At 35.8% G+C, this 17,689-nt stretch overlaps 2 protein-coding genes and 1 long non-coding RNA gene across 7 annotated transcripts; 2 read left to right on the top strand and 1 right to left on the bottom strand.

The window, feature by feature from the left end:
• The first annotated feature begins 48 nt into the window (after positions 1-48).
• LOC145731529 (E3 ubiquitin-protein ligase ZNRF1) lies at positions 49-10,645 on the top strand. Of its 5 annotated transcripts, none has more exons than XM_081983352.1 (5): positions 49-504; positions 2,446-2,672; positions 7,995-8,090; positions 8,152-8,260; positions 9,713-10,645. In XM_081983352.1, the coding sequence occupies exons 1-5, from the start codon at positions 356-358 to the stop codon at positions 9,768-9,770; spliced, it is 639 nt and encodes a 212-aa protein (XP_081839478.1). In that variant the 5' UTR covers positions 49-355; the 3' UTR covers positions 9,771-10,645. The 5 variants fall into 5 exon arrangements, with proteins under 5 accessions (XP_081839478.1, XP_081839477.1, XP_081839482.1 ...); XM_081983351.1 differs by having other exon boundaries at positions 50-504; positions 2,434-2,672; XM_081983356.1 differs by lacking the exon at positions 49-504 and adding an exon at positions 1,644-1,669.
• LOC145731533 (uncharacterized) lies at positions 10,494-11,520 on the bottom strand. Its single transcript, XR_014178826.1, has 2 exons — positions 11,141-11,520; positions 10,494-11,105 (listed from the first exon to the last, which is right to left on the bottom strand). It is a non-coding gene; the product is annotated as an uncharacterized LOC145731533 (long non-coding RNA).
• Positions 11,521-15,083: 3,563 nt separating this feature from the next.
• LOC145731840 (uncharacterized) lies at positions 15,084-16,752 on the top strand. The gene has a single exon (XM_081983829.1). It carries the CDS (start codon positions 15,209-15,211, stop codon positions 16,190-16,192), a length of 984 nt encoding a protein of 327 aa, XP_081839955.1. The 5' UTR covers positions 15,084-15,208; the 3' UTR covers positions 16,193-16,752.
• Positions 16,753-17,689: the final 937 nt, after the last annotated feature.

Here is a 17,689-nt window from a genome sequence, read left to right as displayed (position 1 = left end):
TCAACTGTCGAGAATCAAAAAACGATGGCATTAGTGACACTGACAGTTTATTGATGTTTGCCAATCACTGGCTCTTGTATTGCAAAGTTGTGTTGGTTTTTCCGTTTTTTTAGCAGGTAACAGCCTTAACAGCCTTTGTCGGGGTTGAAAAAGCAAAGTTTTCACTTTTTGGCGTGCCGTTTATCTCGATTTCGTATCCAGTTTACCGTACTAGTGCTGTAATGTTCGCGTACGTGACCCCCTGTTTGGTTGACCATTTTCAGTTTTCCTGAAGAAAAAGCTTTAAAACAATGTAACAAAACCAGTCCGCACCTATTTGCCGCTTATTTAACGCTTCATTAAGCTCAAGTTTGAAATGGGGGCTAAATTGAGCACCACAAATGATGGATCACAAAGCCCAAGAACCAGGGCCTTTTCAACCAGCAGCAGTACTGAGGTGGTTACTAATCCAGGGTTTCGGTTTATGAGGTCTTTGGGGATGGAGAATGATAGACAACGAGCCAGGTAAGACACAGTTTTCTGCAGTTGTAAATTTAACAATTTCAAAAGTGCCACTTTGAAATATCAAACTGAGTGTTTGTTGTTTTTATCACATTTATGTAATACATCAAATATTAAGTTACTTGGGGTTTTCCAGAAAACTAAATACTCATTAAGGTTTGATTTCAACATTTCTAGAGTCAAATGTTTGTTTTTTTCTAAATTGTGTCTGTTTATTTTGGGACAGGCAATCTGCACAAAGAACAGAGCCTGATGTGGAGAAAAATAAATAAACTGTGTGGTTTTAAATTGGATTCAAGGCTGTAAACCTGTTTATACAGGATGGTCATTGTCTCTTGTTGATAGTTTATCTAAGCAGTTTCTGTGTTGCTTTAATATGTACTAAAATCTGTAGGAGTTCAAAATCTCCTTTAAAATCTACTGGAGGGCATGTTTCCAATGTAAACAGGAAAGGGCTCTGACTGGACCATTTTATAGAAATGTGGGGACTAATTGTTATTAATTTATACATAAAAGTTTTGATAATAGTGCTTGAAAAAGTAACTTTCACTTATGGTTTATATTTCAACATTTGTACCCCTTGAATTTTGCTAAAATATTGATTGAATCATGTAGGTAACAAAGAAGGTAAATTGCCTGAAAATGTGTTGATTATGCATATAAACTATTATATGCAAACCTTTTTTTAATCAACTAAAAAACATTAATGTGAAACAAATAAAAATCAATGAAATTGTGTTCATATAAAAAATTATTTATTGTTCTCTATCTTTTTAAAGTTGAAAATAGAGATTAACAGTCAATAAGATACCATTGGAAAAGCTTATCTTGTTACAACATTATTTACATATTGAATAGATAATTAGGTATATCCAAACATTTTTAGAAAACTCTAAACTGATTTCATCAATATCACCTACTTTCAAAAGTTCCTTAACAAAGTTATTAGCTATTTATTTGGAATCTAACAGTAGGGTCACTTTGAAGTTTAAGATAAATTGTGTTATCACCTTAGATATCAGTATCACTAAGTAAATTGTACATAGTTTTATGATATTTTGTTCTATGTACCCACTAAAAGTTTCCTTTCAGACTTTGTGACTGTGATTTTTTATTGTGACTTTAGGAATGATTTGCAAAAGTAAAAATGTCTTGTCATGGGATTAGTGTAATGTTTTGTCTATTTTTTTGGCAATTTTTATAATTTGTGACACTGTTGATAGGCAAATTATTTACAGCTTTCTTGAAATAAGTTCTGAGGGGTGAGAACTGTGTAAAAGCATTTTCAATCAAATTTTATTACTACTTTACTACAGTGAAATAGTACTACAGTAATAGTAGTACCTAACTCAACTGGACACTTTTTAAAAAGTCAAATTTAACTTATACTAGTTTTCAATAATAAAGAAAAATAAAGTTAAAAAAATATGCAAAAATATTTTCATCTGAGATGTTGATAACAGTTAAACTTCAGAGAATTCCTATGGTAGCAATCTTAAATTCAAAGAGGGGTGGACAAATTAAAATACACTGTTAGAATGGTATATGAAGTTAAATCGAACACAATACCATTTACATATGACAAACAAAGTAAAATGGAATGAGGTAATAATGTGTTGAATGTGACAAATAAGAAGAAGCAAAGTTACATTCTTATCATCAAATAAATTATCCACAGGGTGGTTCAGTAAAAATAAAAAACAAAAATAGTACTCTAAGTACAAAAATTTAAATGAAATCAAATTTAAATAATGAGAGTTGTCTTTTATTAAAGATCTTCAGTACTCTAGAAGATACAGAGTCTTCATACTAGTTTTAAACATTCTCTAAACTTTTTCATGATATTGAAAAATAAAGTTAGTTTAGACGACATTTTAAAAACTGAATATGATGGCTTTAAATGAAACAAAAGTGGAGAAATCATTTTTCTAGGTCACTTTCCAGCGTTCCAGACCTGCACGGAAGCTCGGCCAGGGATCAGCACCATGCGGAAAATGGGGGCCCGAATTTGGGCGGCGAGTGTTCGATGGCGGGCAGCCCGGGGGCGGACACGGACAGTAGCGTTGGAGAAGAGGGGGCCCATGGGGGACTGATAGGTCACGCGGCCGCCGCTGCTCTAACCCGAGTTTATGCCGCCCACTCTTTACCTGGACATATATGGAGTTTAAATGGTGAGTTATTATAAATATTTTATATTATTTTTTGTAATGAATCACTTGGAGAAATCTGGGTATTACTTTTATCTTCACTAGTGTTAGTGCTTTGGCAACAGCTCCACAAAAATCGGGAAAAACAGTGGCATGTGTCTGATGAAAAGTCCCCAACCGACCCTAGAAGAGTAAATAAGTTTGTACAACTTGGCAGTATAAGAACAAATTTACATCCTCTAATACCTGCTTTAAAATATCAATCATCAGGATTAAATCTGTCAAAGTGAAGTCATCAAAGTAGATAACGTCAAAGTCAAGAATTAGCAGCTTAAAACCTTGAAAATCGCTAAGCTAATACCAAAGCAAAGCTTTAAGTTGTCAAACACCATTGGTACAGTAAAAATATTTTCTAATTTCTGACCCAATTCAACTCACAGCTATTTTTCGTTGTATCAATACACTTTCTTTGGGATACAACTGTGAAGCAAAACGACTCGACCTAATTAAGCATAATATTTGTTTTTAGGGTATCGACATTGGGAACATATTTATGGTCGCGATTAAGTAATAAACATCGTTGAAACCCTGCCAATTCTGCTACTAATCCTAGATTCAGTGACCGCAGTTTGTTAGATAAGCCTTTAAGAGACCCTAAACTTTCTACAACTGTCACTTTTCAGGGATTATCCCCTACCTAAATTAAGTTAGGCCTCTTAAGTTTGTTTCGGAGATAAAAGTTTGTTGTTTTTTGGTTACTCAGTTGGTTCTCTACTCGGGTACCTCCCCCCTATATCGGTTTTTCTGTAAGGAACGGTTTCTTGAACCTGCTGACGCGCGACAGCCCGATAATTATTCAAAAATTATCACAAGTAATACGGCAACGGTGTGGGTAAAGTGAACTTATTTCTAAACTCGTTTTCGCGCTGTTAACATATTTAAGTTGCGCAAGGCGAAAGTGTTTTTTTTTTTGTTAAAATGGGCCTGAGTTTCAGTTCGAATCATCATAACCATGATCAGACCAAAAACAAACGGGACCTGCTCGGTAGTGACATTTGGAGACATGAATTTGTTGTTAACGAAAAAGGTTGGTGCCTGTTTTGACAGAGTGATTTATTTCTAACTCATAAATTAAGCCTGTAATTATTATTATAGGGGATTTATGAAGGTTTGGTTTAATGCGTTTTATCTATACTTTTGTCATATTGGAACAAAAACGTAGTAATGTTTACAGGTTTTTGGCGAAACCTTTGAACTTTCTAGAAATTTAAACAATAACAGTCAACTATATGCCTAACTATATGCAAAAACAATTTGTCAGGTTTCGAGTCATTGTTTTCTTTTAAATTCTATGTGTCATCTTCTGAATTTTATTGCACCAGGTTGATAGCCCTAATTAGTGCATTTAACTGTAAAATTGAGTATTTTAGATAAGAGTGTTTTAGTAAAAGTCACACCTTAATCATAGGTGTACAAATATTTGGTGTCCTACATATTTTTTGCACAATAGGTTGAGATAATACTGTTTGGAGCATACCAAGTCTTTCCCAAATAACTTTTTGTGACTACATTGTCTATGCTTTTTAAATAGATTGTTATAGCGGAAACGTAACAGTTATCTGCTGTACCACTCAAAATTACGAAAACAACACAATTCTGTGGTACTTATAATCTCTGGTAGCATGAGATAAGAAGATTTGAATGGTTTTGATAAACTGTTGCTTCTAGAAAGACAATGGAATTTGTTTAGATTGTAATATTGAAGCAAGACATATTTAAGTACAGTTTAAGGCTATGGTGAAATTTGAATGTGCATGTTAATGCAATGAGTCATTACCCTGCTAACTTTTTAAGGTTGAAACAGGTTTTTTACTGCAATCTTGATTTGACAGTGTCACGTACTTTGAGGAGTAAGCCTGTAAATCTTGTTTCTATAATAAGCCTAACCTAACTCAGTTTAATAAGTTATAATAAAATTTAATTCATTTACTGTGATAACGTTGTTGTTTAAACCACGGTAATGAACATGCTTAAAGAAAAAATGGTAAAAAGTGGACTTCGGCATAGTTCACTCCATTCCTTGACCTTTCTGTTCTACTGACACTAATTACCAGGTCATCTCTTGCTTGATCTCTAGTATAACTGTGAAGGTTGTTAGGATAAGCACTCTTGTAGAGTGGCAGTGCCAGTCCAGAGAAACAAAAGCACCCAGACAGCATTCTCTGTAGTCCAACTCTTACCATCAACTACCATCACGCAGTAATAGTCTTATGATAGGACCACCTGAGAGATTATTAAGGATTTTAGGTTCCTTATGATAAAGGTGTTTCTGCTTGCTTAGTGTCTTAAACAGTTTCAGTCTCTCCCTCCGTTGAGTAACTTGTAAATTTCTTTAGTATACAGGGTATTCCAAATGTTCTACAAAGGGTTACCTTTTGCTACAAGGTGAAAGCTGCAAAGATACAATTTTGAATATGGGTACCCTGAGATGTTTCTGAAGATGGTTTGGTCAACAAATAGAATTTTACTATTACTACAATTACTTGTTCTGTTTAATGTTTCTGTAAAGCTTGGTAATGTTACTACTAACGTAAGAAAATTGGTTCCAATCCAGCCACAACATACTTCTGTTCTATTCTTCTTTACTAACGTCTATGTTAGGAATCAAGTTAGAAGTATTATGCAGAAACCAGGTTAGAGCTTTCACAGACAGTGGTCAAAACATGTAAATTTTGAGTTCTAAGGTAGAAACAAAAGTAAAAAATTTGCTTTTTAAAAAAGATGTTCCTTTATTAGCCTCATAAATCCCTCAAAAAACTGTATAATAGGGTAACATAGACTACTTACACACATGTTCTCTGTAATCAAAGCTAAAGTTTTTAACTTAAAATGTTCAAATGTAAGAGATTTTTCCTATGCCTTGTTTCATAGTACTACTTTATTTTTTATAGAATAAAGTTGTTGCACTAAAAGTGAAATCCAGGAAGAAAACCTCTTGGTGGAGTCACGTTTTGTGAAGTACTTTGAACTAGGATAGAACCACTTTTAGTTATTAACAGGGTCTAAAGCAGTATATTATGGGAACAAATTGTCTGGTGGAGTTTGACTGTAACAAGGAAAGGGCGTTCACACGGAGTTAAATCGGGTGAACGGGCTGTCCGTGTCGTACTTAATATTTACCCGACAAATAAATTCCACAAACGATGCATCGACCTCTCAATGTTTTTGTCCGCTTGTATTAAAAATAGGACGTTGTTTGTTAACTCCTCAAGGTTTAGTTAACTTTTACGCAAATTTTCTTTGAACAGGATAATTATTAAGGCCGTGATTCCCGTAAACGACCTAGCGTCGGCGTCGATAGCGCACCGGCGTCGAATTACGACGTCGCTACGTCCCGGCCTTCGCTGTGTTGTCTCTAGTGCTCAGGAAACTGTTGCATGTAGTCTGTCTCCCTCAGTTTCCCCCCCCATTTAGTTTCGTAATACATTCTGTATCGACTTTTAAGGGGTCATGGGGGTCACTATCGGATCTTGTTTACCGGAAGATGATGCGGAAACGGGCGGAAATTTTCATCGGGTCGTCTACGGTAACTAATCACTGTGTGTTTGATGTTTGCTGCGCAAATATGTAGGTTTTAATTAGCACCTGGTTATTTTTGTACACTTTTTCCTTCTTTAGTTTATCTGTTAATTGGTGTGTCTCACTTAGTGTGTACGTCACCATTTACTACTACGTGTGGTTTTTAGTTAGCAACTGTTTTTTTCTGTTATGTTAACAATGTAAAAATAATCTAGAAGGTTGATTGAAACATTTAGTTTAATTAGAGGAAAAATCCACTTACTCACTATAACCTGAAATTGAAAATGGGACACCCTGCACAATCCTAAACATAAGCGGTTTATCGCAAACTTATCCAATATAAAACTGAAACTGTTATAGTCAATTTGGCATTGAAGCGTAGGCAATCAGACATACACATTTAGTTCAGTAGTACAGAGAACAACCGCCAGTCGCCACTGCAAACGTTTTTGAGTGACACATTGGAAAGACCATTTTAACATTGACAGGTTCAATGTCCTGTCTGTAAAAATGTATCACAATTAATGTTGCTATAAACTGCTCTAGTTTTCGTTTGCGATACTGTTTCAAAAACAAACTAGTAGTTCAGTACTGGTTTGGTTGAAGGGATTGCAAAACGTTACGCACAACATTACATTGTCTATTTAAGACAACGCTAATGATTGTGACATAAACTAAACTGTCAAGACAACAAACAAACAAAACCTAAAGATAGGTACATTAGACTAAATTATCTTTCTGAGCTGTGTCTCTAGATGGAGTTAGTCGTTTTTTTAAATACTCTTTAAGCGCCCTCTGTTGACTGCTCACTTACTAATAAGACACTTTCTGATTTATTAGGTGTAACAAGTAACACAAACACTAATTTTATAAGTTGTAATAGAAGATAGCTCACACAGTACAATTTAATTTCCTACAGCTTTTTGTTATCGGATTCAGTTTTTGTCCATAAATTACACTCATCTTACAACAATCCGAAAAACGCAGAGACGTTTGATTTAAGAGTCAAGACACTCAATTTATAAGTTAAAAATGGTTATTATTGACTAAAAAAATTTGACAGATGCCACTTTGACGTGCTTTTTTATAGAAATGTTGCTTGCAAAATGTAAATCTATCTCTTAAACAACTTTCAAGAGTCTTAAAGACTCAACATTTTGTTTCAGTTTAAGCATTCAGCATTTCCGACATAAATCCACACATAATCCGAAGTTTTTGGAATATTTAAATACTATTTACTGTTGGTAAGAACTGTCCTTGACCTGTCAAACTGCACCGTGTGAACGTGACTTTTATGATTCTCCATCAATGAACGTCTTTTGATTTATTCATACGGATTATTGTCCCATGGTATCGATTATTATTCCATATGCCGTTGGTAAATAAGCGATACATAATTGATGTCCCTCGAGCGATAGCCAATACCATTAGAAAAATTACTGTAGGTAGCGTGGTGTCGTTCTTCCATTGTTAGGAAGGTCAACCCGACGTTGCTAATGATTCTACCCCAGTTTTCCGCAGGCTACATTTACGTGCTTTAAATGTGTGTAATCATACAATTATTAGTTAATTACGCGCTAAGTAAATTCACGTGGATTCCTTTGTGGTTAAGTCAATTTATTTCCCCAGAATAGTCAAAGATTTAAAAAAGTTTTCAGTATAACCAGAAAAAACATGGTTATTCTACCGACTGCGCCACTTTCAAAGCAACAGTATTTTGCATAAAGAAGTGTATAAATAAACTTGATTTAGTAATTTTTTTTGTAGGCATCAAATGTCCAGTCTGTAGCAAATTTGTAGTCCCAGACGATATAGAATGCCATCTGGTTATGTGCCTGACGAAACCTCGCCTATCATACAACGGTGAGTATCTCACGTGACATATTTTTCGGTTCGTTCTCATACAAACTTATTTGTTTTGTAGAAGACGTATTGACAGATGACAAAGGCGAGGAATGCGTCATTTGTTTAGAGGAACTTAGTCAAGGTGACGTCATTGCCAGGCTGCCCTGTTTATGTATATACCATAAAACGTAAGTATCTAGTCGGAAGGTAATGTTTTTATAAGCTTTAAAAGTACTGGGAACTTTCAAACAAAAAAGGAACTCAGTAAAGCGGTTACTTTGAATTTCTACAAAATATTTGCGGGACGTTACGTGCTTCGTGACGTAGGAGCTTTTTTGCGTGACGTCATTTTTGATCTTTTATCCAACACCATCATTGTAACAGGATCACTATGGTCATTTTAATTGAATTAGATAGATTAGAGCTCATAATTCACTAGTGACTTATAATTTTTTTTAGAAAACCAGGAGGCGAACTCTTGGAGAAATAGACAAGAAAGAAAATGTCTTTCTACTGTTGTACTCTCTAAGCTATTTTCTATCACATTCAGCTGACACCGTCAAGAGAAAACGGGAACCTTTCGGTCCTAAAAAACATTGACTAACTTCTAGTAATAAATCTAGGGCTTTTACTTGTTTCATCGTATTCAGGGGTAATGACAAAAATCAATGGCAATAATTTCAATAATTCTACGTTTTTTACTTTCTTCCTCAGTAATTAATCGTATATTTCAAAGTTTGCATTATAAAATAGTCCGTTTCGTTGCCATTATTGTTGTTGGTTGTCTCTTCAGTTTTAAGTTTCTTATTGTCTTCTATTTTTTTTTGTGGAGGACGTAGGATAGGATTTTAGGATGTGTTGATGGAACCCAAATAGCCATAATACAACTAACTATTCCATCATAAAAAGCTTACACCTCAAAAACAATAGATAGATTAACACTTTATTTAAAAACTCAAAATCAAAGAAAGGCAGGTGCAAACGCAATCAATTGGTCCCCAACCTAATCTTATTAACACAACGTTGACACTGATGGGCATAAAGGTTTAAAACAGAACATTTGATTGATTGACAATTACAAAATTTCATAGCCCCAAGAGAGATAAAATCATAGCAAGACCTCATTTGGTCTTTCTATTTTGCAAAACCCGAATAGCTACGTTGAGTGCCGATCTTTGCCAATCGAAACGTAGAGAGTACCATACCATATTACGATAGAGAAGGGTTTTTCTATGATAGCAAAGAAGTTTCCTTGCTATTCGATACAGAGTTCGCCTTCTGATTTTTGCATCATTTGTTAAAATAATCTGTCGTTTAGTTCCTTCTGAAGCGTTTGCCATAAGTATGTTACCATAGTCAAGTAGTGGTCTACAAATTGCTTTATATATTTTTGTAGCAGTCTTTGTACTTATTCCTATGCTCTTGTAGACAAGTGAGCGGAAATGTTTTGTTCGTTTGGTCATTTCTGTTCTGATGATGGAGTCTGACATGGCAGTAGACATTGTGAGGCAAAAGCCAGGTAGCCCTTGTTCTGGAGATAAAGAAAAGTTTCCTAATTAATCACATAAATAACTATTTAAAAAACAATGATTATCTCATTTGACAAACATAACTAACAAGTAAACTTTTGTATTTTTTAGCTGTATAGACCAATGGTTCGAAGTGAATAGATCCTGTCCGGAACATCCGGGAGATTAGCCCCCGAGCCCGATGCTCGCCTGAGGACCGAACGCTTGTAACATAATTGTACATACAGTGTATATTAGGTAACGTTTAATTTAATTAGGACAAAACGATAATTGACTGCGCGTTCACGCGAAAATTATCTACTACTGCTACTTTATTATACTGTTGTAAGGGATTATTTTTTTTGTAATGGTCGGTGAGGTTGTTCTTTAGTTGCCATTTTGTACGATACACCGGGTGGTCAAATTGTAAAGACACCACTTTTTCAAAGTGATTTGTGCACCTGGTGTTCAGAATTGTGATGTATGTTGTATTAAGAATTAATGAAAAGGAAAACACAAAGCCGTTTCCACAACAAGTTTATTCACCATTGAAAAGGCTTTGTGGTTTCCTTTTCATTAATTTGAATACACCTCCGCTGTGAGAACATGGACTATTACTTCACTTTGCATTGAGAAGGTTAGAAACTAAAAACTATTAAATTGTTGAACAAGGTTAAGTAGAAATTTAAGAATGAAATTGTCGCTCCAGGTTTAAAAATTTGACCAAAGAACTGTTAATTAAAATCGCCTCTTGCCGTTTTCACGCAATTTTTTTTGTAAGGTGCTACTGTAATTCGATGGTTAATTGTTTCTGATTATAGGGAATGAGGGGCTTTATTGTTGTTAGGTTACGTTTTTGTGTTTAAGCTCGACTCCATTACTATATTAATTGGTTATAAAGTGATCCTGAAAGTTCCATTTTTATTGTTTTGCCTATTGTCGTGGCGGTGCCATATTTTATATTATTACGAAATGTTACGCTACCCTTTATTATTACTATCATTACTACAATGACGTATGATATAGTCACTAGGTTTATTGAATAAAGTGATACGTTTACAAAAATTTACTTCTTACTACTTTACTGTCCCTTCTTGTTAAATAGCAATCGGTTGTCTTTACGACCAAGACAAAGAAGTCAACCGTCTGGTCGGGTTGAATTCAAAAGGAAATTGAAGAAAGATTTCCGCTCCATCCCAAAGGAGAGAGAACACTCAGAACTGCAATCGTGCCAAGAGAACTCCATTGAAATTGACGCTCTCCTTGAAAGAATCCATTTTTACACCAAAGTTACCAGAACCAGATTTGAAGAGCTAGTTTGTACGTTTTTGTCTTTGTGGTTCACCTTTTCCACTTTATCGTCTACCATCTCTACTTGGGGGTCAATATATGCTTGCAACTCTGTTAATTTCCAGAGATTGAGAATAGCTTGTTTTTTCTCTATATTGGCGTTCTTTTTCGTTTTGGTATCGCGCCAATATTCTTTGGCTGGGAATGCGGCCTCAGATAGATGGGTCAAGCAAGACTACTGCTTTTTATCCTCCCATCGCTGATGTAGACCAAAAGGATAGGTCTGGAAGAGGAAGTCGCTACAAGTTTAGGAATTTTCCTTTTCGGGAAGTTTCTAGAGTTGCATCGGCCTACTCTGGCCTGGGAGAAGCATGCTCCCGTTGACGGAGGGGCTCTTCTGGCGCTCTTCTTGTTCTCCATTTCTTCTTCGTCAGCTCGTCCATCTCTGGTGCTCCTGGCAAACTATAGAATGTCCAAACAGCCGGCTTTCGTCCGTCTGTGTGGGGGGGATGGTTTTTCCCCTTTTGAGTAGGCAAAGCGGGGGAAAGTGCCAGGAGTGCAGTCAGAGCCCAGTTAGTACCGGGATAACTGCGGAAAGGTTCTACCCAGATTTTGAGAATAAAATTCTCGCCACCTGGAGGGAAGGTGGTGTATCTCGTCCTCACCAACTTTCTATCTGTACACCCTTATTGAGTTTGCTGAGTACACATAAAGCACTTACATTATGAAAATTGAGATTGGGTTGAAATCATATTTTGCCAAGAGCCCTACCAAAAAGCAAAGCAAAAAACTCATTTCAACCAACAAAAGAAACAAAAAGGCTGAAGCAAACTATATTAAACAATCACATTTCAAGAGCCATACGTACTGACTGAAAAAGCAACATAAACGCTTTCAGCAAGACAAATCCGAGTCAAATGTAATAAAGTAATTCGCTTTCTACCCCCCGGGGAAATCTAGTCGTCGCCGCCCCTAGGGGGCCAAAGCCGCTAGAGCAGGGCAAGCCAATGACAAATGGGGGGTGCCGGTGGCGCGTAGAGAAGCCGGCCGCGAGGCGAATTCTACTTTTAGATGCGGTCGTAATTAAAACAAATGGCCACCGAATCATGGCGGATTCATTATTACCGCTCGACGGGAAAAAATCGTCCCGGCTGGCACCACGGGACCCGTATGAAATATCGCACGAATTTCCAACGGTCATTGGAATTGAGCACTCGCCTCCTAGGAACAGTAGGAACAGTCTTTTTCATAGGAAAATTGCGCCTTTTTCCTTGCATATTCAAATTCAGTAGTCTGCTCCCGCTATTAGTGAAATTTACCCCTTTTTTGTGTGTAGGTATAACACTCGTAAAGTTGAGGTTTTATTATTCCGCAGCACAAGAATTTATGAATATAAAATTTTACCAGATAGGCGGCAGTAAAGTTTTATGAAGATTACCTGCTATTATATTCAGTTGATTAGAATTTAAGATTATAACATTCATGATCAACTTTGTATAGAGTAGACTGTTAATTGTTTGAATCAATCGTACTAGTATCAATTAATATTCCTAAATTGTCCTGACCTTTACCCACACTGATAGGCTTAGTGGTGATGCTGTCAAGAATCAAGTGAATGAACCCATCCAACATAATTTTTGATTCGAAAAGATGGACACAAGTTTGACGACCCTAAAATTCAACAAGACTTCAAATATTGACCATTTAAAGTCATCAATGAATGTATATGTACCTAAAATCCAAATCGGGTACAAAGGGGAAATCAAAAAGTTTGCCCCTGAAGAAGTCAGTGTTATGGTTTTGACCAAAATGAAGGAACAGCTGAAGCTTACTTAAGATTTTCCATCAAAGATACTGTTATTATACTTACGACTCTCAAATAGGTGTCATAGCTTATGGATTCGACAAAAACGTCCTAATTTTTGATCTAGACCCTAGACTCTTGTCCGAGCGGGACTGTGGTACTAGCAAAGGGAGGTAATGGTAATGGTAATGGTAGACGTGGATGGTGACAGATGTACTGCTACCTGATTAGATCTATTGTACCCCATCTGCTATCTCAAGGTTTTCTTATTCATAGCAGCCCCTCAAGATTTAGTTCCTTTAGGAATTTCATGATCTTGAGTGGGTCTGTTCGAGGTATTTCTTCCACAGCCAGCTGGTATAATCACAGTGTGTTTAATCTTCTGTGGCGTACAGAAACACTCCAGCAAGATGTGGTGGGGTGTTTCTGGTTCTTCTCCGCAGAACCTGCAGGTACTGTCCTCTTCTAGGCCTAGCTTCTTTGGTGTCTTCGATCTTGCTCGGTTAAAATTGCCGAGGAGATCTTTGGCCTGCCTCAGCCAAGTCTTTGCCAGTGCTTTGCTCTCAGTTCTTCTTCAGCTTTATTAAGTTCTTCCTGGATATATGCTTTTCCAAGGCCGCAGAATGGTTCTGACCCGATCAGTGGCGCTGATGCTGTCACAATCAGCGCCAGATCGTCTGCAAAGCCTATAGAGATGTTGCTTCTCCAGAAGGGTCCAACCGTAGCACAGGGACAGGACATTCCAAAGAAGAGGACCCAAGACCTATATTCCTCTGGAATACCCCTGCTCACTTTCTTTGAACAGGTCTTATACTTAATATATCTTAGCTCCTCATTTTTCCCCCTCACCCTGCAAACTCTAGTGCTTTGCCTTCTGCATAACTTGACTTACAGCTTGAAGCGTAGATTTTCTTTTTCGGTTGTTTATCTACTAGACCACCCTTACTATTAATTTCATTCTCTAATCTTGCTTTGATAAGATGTTCATACAACTTGGCAAACGTGTTTTCTAGACATAGAGGCCTATACAAATCTGGCTCAAATGCAGGTTTTTCCGGTTTCTGTAGTAGAATTAATTTCGAGATCTTCCATTTTTTCGGAAATGCTTGTTCAAACAGAAGTTCGTTAAGAGTATACAATATACTATAATTGCAACTCTGTTCAGTTTATCAGGTGCTCTTTGGACATCCAGCCCCGGGATTTTACGGATTTAACTATACTTTGGTATAATTCTTTCCTCTTATGTATTCGGTCTTACACGATATTGCTCTGTGTTTGAATTTTTTACGAGACCAAATATTCTTCTCAAGTTTTTCGAACCGTTTTAGTAGAAGCAATGGGGGGGTGCATATATTTGGTTTTTTCTTCATTTTCTGGCATTGTCCACATTGGAAACTCTGTCAACCTCTTCATTTAAAACTCGATTAAATCCATCAGAACAAACGATATTTAGATTTAAGCAAGCAATGAAAAAACCCTGAAATAGTCCCCGATCAAGACAAATCGATCCGAGTATTTGAATGCGATTTAAAGGTTTAGCAATTCTCGCAACGACGTTTATACTTTTATAAAACAAGCGAAAAATCTAATAAAAGTTCGTTCAGTCTTTGTCACCGGACTTTTTCTTCGGTTTGATTTATTACGGTCCCGCAGCCGTATCGTTTACTTTTGTATTGCGCCGGATGTCTCCCGTTTATTTTTTTAATTCGGCAAAATGGGATTTCTCGCTTTGCATCCCCCCTGCGAAATGCTTTTCGCAAAGTAATCGGTCAAAGAAACGTTACAGAATGGTAAATAAATCCACCCTGTCTGTGTTACGTTTTTATTTCCTGCCGAGAAGTTTGTTTTTCTCTCTTTTAATTGAAACTGGTCGTGTTAACGTTGTTATTTGGATTAATGGAAACAACGTGATGATTTGCAAATGATTTTCTAGTTCTATAGGAATGATGATTTTAAAATTGAATCAATTTAACAAACCTTCTCTCTGCCTCTAATCACGAGGGGATTTGGATTGATATTGGATTATTGTACAATTAATTAAAAAACGAATTATTTTTGAATTTTCACATTTTTCACAAATTGCTGAAAATGTTCTGTAAAGATTTCCATAAATTTAATTTTCCTGAAATTTTACATCCCTGCAATTTACAAACCGTCATTTTGTTTCTCTCTAAAAATAACAACCCAAAAAAACTCAAAGAGCAGACACGTGGTTCTCTTTTACAAACCGTATTTGACCGACACGTGACCCTAGTTAATTCAAGTACAACACAACAGACTGACACAACCTCAATTTTCTATGGAACACGCAACTGCTATAAACTATTGCCATCTTTATCTGTCTCCAGCAGTGGGAGAGAGATAGAACTGTACTGACTAAAATGACAGATAACAGATATTTCCGTTTGTTTACATCGAAATGTCACAACTGTCCCAGTAAAATTTAAAAACTGCTGTTTAAAACTTTTCTTTTGCCCCCTTTTTATAAGATAAACACTAAATAACTGTCCGAAAAGTGATGTTAAAGTGTGAAGATGCTTCAGTTCCTAGTGACCGCAGCAAGTTTCATACAAACCGCCGTCTACTTTGTATTTTATGGGAGCTACAAGACTGGTTTCTTCCTAATCAACACCATTAACTTGCTTCTGGAGCAGTTGATCTCAATTGCCTGGACTTTAACCAGCATAGGCTCAGTGTTATACGACTCTTTAACTGTGTTTTGCCAGGACAACTTGCAGTTCATTCAGGATGTTTTGTGTTTTGTCACTTCTTCAATAGATGCAATGACTAGATCAGTCATGACAGGGTTTTCTAAAGTGTATTCAGTCATTCAGGCTGTTTTAAGTATTATGGTGGATGTATACAATGCTGTAACCTTTCTAGTTACTATGAGTGTTAAGGGATTGATTTACTTAGGGACATTCATACACAAAATGATAATACTCTTTGGGGCAGGAGTGTGGTTCTTGGTGAGCTTTTTGCCCTTAATGCTCTACTACACTTACACCTTATTTGTTCAGTTTATCACTTCTTTATCCCAAGAATGTTGGAGTATTACCTACCAAAGTTTAGTGTACACTAGAGCAGTTATTAAAAACACTGTCCTGTTTGTCACTGATGTTCCTTGGGAATCCTTGGCAGGCCTTATAGTAGCTGCATGTTTAGCATACACTTTCACAATGTTTTATCTAAACATTCAAGCTTACTGCATAAGGAAACTCAGATATTTACAAACATACTATCGAAGGATTCATGGGGTTGCAGCAAGGAGCACCAGAACAGCACCTGCTAGATGCAGGCCTGTCAGAACGCCAGTAAGAAGACAACACATAGACTCACCACCCAGATTGAGTGAAAACTACTGTGTGATTTGCCTAGAACATCCAAAATGTGTACTGTTGCTGCCCTGCAAACATGTTTGTATGTGCCTTGAATGTGCAAGAGAATTGCACTATTACAATGGATTGTGTCCAATTTGCCGTACTGATATTGAAGACTCTATGCAGATTTACATTTAGTTCGAGTGTGTTTTTTTATTAAATTTTAATGGTAAAATGAGTGAGAGTTTACTATAGGTAAACTAAAATGATGTTCCTGCTCAAAAGTACTGTTTAATTTAGGTTTTACTTTTATTTTTGTTTAATCATTATTAGTGGTGTTTATTGGAGTAGTATTGAGGTTAAAATTATTTTGCAATACTGCATAGTGTTATGTTCTGGAATTTCTTGTATTTTTAGTTTTGATCATTTTATTTATTTCATTGCTTTGTAAGTATATTCTTAAAATCTAAATGTCAAAAATTATAAAACACTTAAATGATATATTAATAGCCAAAGCCCAAAGTCTTAAAAATTCAGGTTTTTAGCTGAATCTATAAAACTAAGATGGTGCTATCAAATTTGTTAAAGACTACCTCCATTTCACAAAAATTAAGCTCAAAATAGCAAAAGTCAAGAAAGCTAAGCACCTTATTAGTCATATTTTAATAATGAACATTTTGATAAATAGTAGTTCTAAGTGTTTATATTTTAGATATTTTTGTACTGTTGATTATATTAATAAAAATATGTGACAAACAGTTTCCAAATTTTATATAGCAATTGCTAAAACTAACCAGTTATACCCATTAACATAAAAAACAACAAATATTAATATACCTACATATGGTGGTTATGTAGTAGATGGTATAACAAAATGTTAACCAATAGAATTTGTTTTAAACATTTAATATGTAATTTACGAATTACTCCAGCAGATTAGCAAACTCTGGGTTCATTTGTTGCTGGGTTTTAATCAGCAAAGTTTTTAACTCTTATCTGTTTATTGACATAATAAAAAATAATTATAGTAAATTGTACTAAAGCAGTGTTGCCAACCCTTGTCCCCAAAACCGTTTTAAAAAAAGTTACCAGATTTCACTAAAATTTCCCAGATGATTTTTTTAGGTTTTGCGCTGTATTGCTTTCGGGCATACTTTTTAACATTTATAACTTTATAGAGTGGTATTTGACAGATTTGCAGCATTTTGACATGTGGAACTAACTCTAAAGAAAACAACTTTACGCCACATCTGTCAAAAATCCTGATTATAGAGCTCTTAAAAAAACATGTGAATTTTAACTTGTTTAAGTTTTGTTATTTTATAGCTTCATGGAGTTTTTAAGTTAAGTAACCAAGCTTTATGGTGTAGTATCTGACAGTTACCACTATTGTGACAAAATTTCTTAGATTTTCTGTGGCTTTTTTTTCAAGAAGAAAATTGAATGTTATTCTCCTTTAAAGCATTGAACCACTAAACAAAGTTGGCAAATAAATCAGTTACATTCAGGTATAAAAATATATGGAGGATCGAATCGGCAGTAAATTCCGAATACCATTTGATTCCGTTGTAATACCGTATTTACTTTTTACGGGATACCTGGAAAACGTCCTCATATTTCACCGCTTTTCTTTTCGGAAATGGGAATTTAGTCCCGGAACTGTGCTGATCTGAAATATATACGACAAAGACACGC

The sequence above is a fragment of the Ips typographus genome, linkage group LG7 (genome assembly GCF_016097725.1).
Source record: "Ips typographus isolate SLU linkage group LG7, UJ_Ityp_2.0, whole genome shotgun sequence".
In the NCBI taxonomy this organism is placed as follows: Eukaryota; Metazoa; Arthropoda; class Insecta; order Coleoptera; family Curculionidae; genus Ips; species Ips typographus.
Note: the sequence above shows the minus strand (reverse complement) of the source record. Positions and strands in the feature narration are given on the sequence as shown.

Bases quoted from the DNA above. Each gene is read 5' to 3' on its own strand.
- LOC145731529 (XM_081983351.1), top strand. From the start codon at position 356: ATGGGGGCTAAATTGAGCACCACAAATGATGGATCACAAAGCCCAAGA. The intron at 505-2,433 runs GTAAGACACAGT...TCATTTTTCTAG, and splicing joins AATGATAGACAACGAGCCAG to GTCACTTTCCAGCGTTCCAG. The intron at 2,673-7,994 runs GTGAGTTATTAT...TTTTTTTTGTAG, and splicing joins ACATATATGGAGTTTAAATG to GCATCAAATGTCCAGTCTGT.
- LOC145731840 (XM_081983829.1), top strand. From the start codon at position 15,209: ATGCTTCAGTTCCTAGTGACCGCAGCAAGTTTCATACAAACCGCCGTC.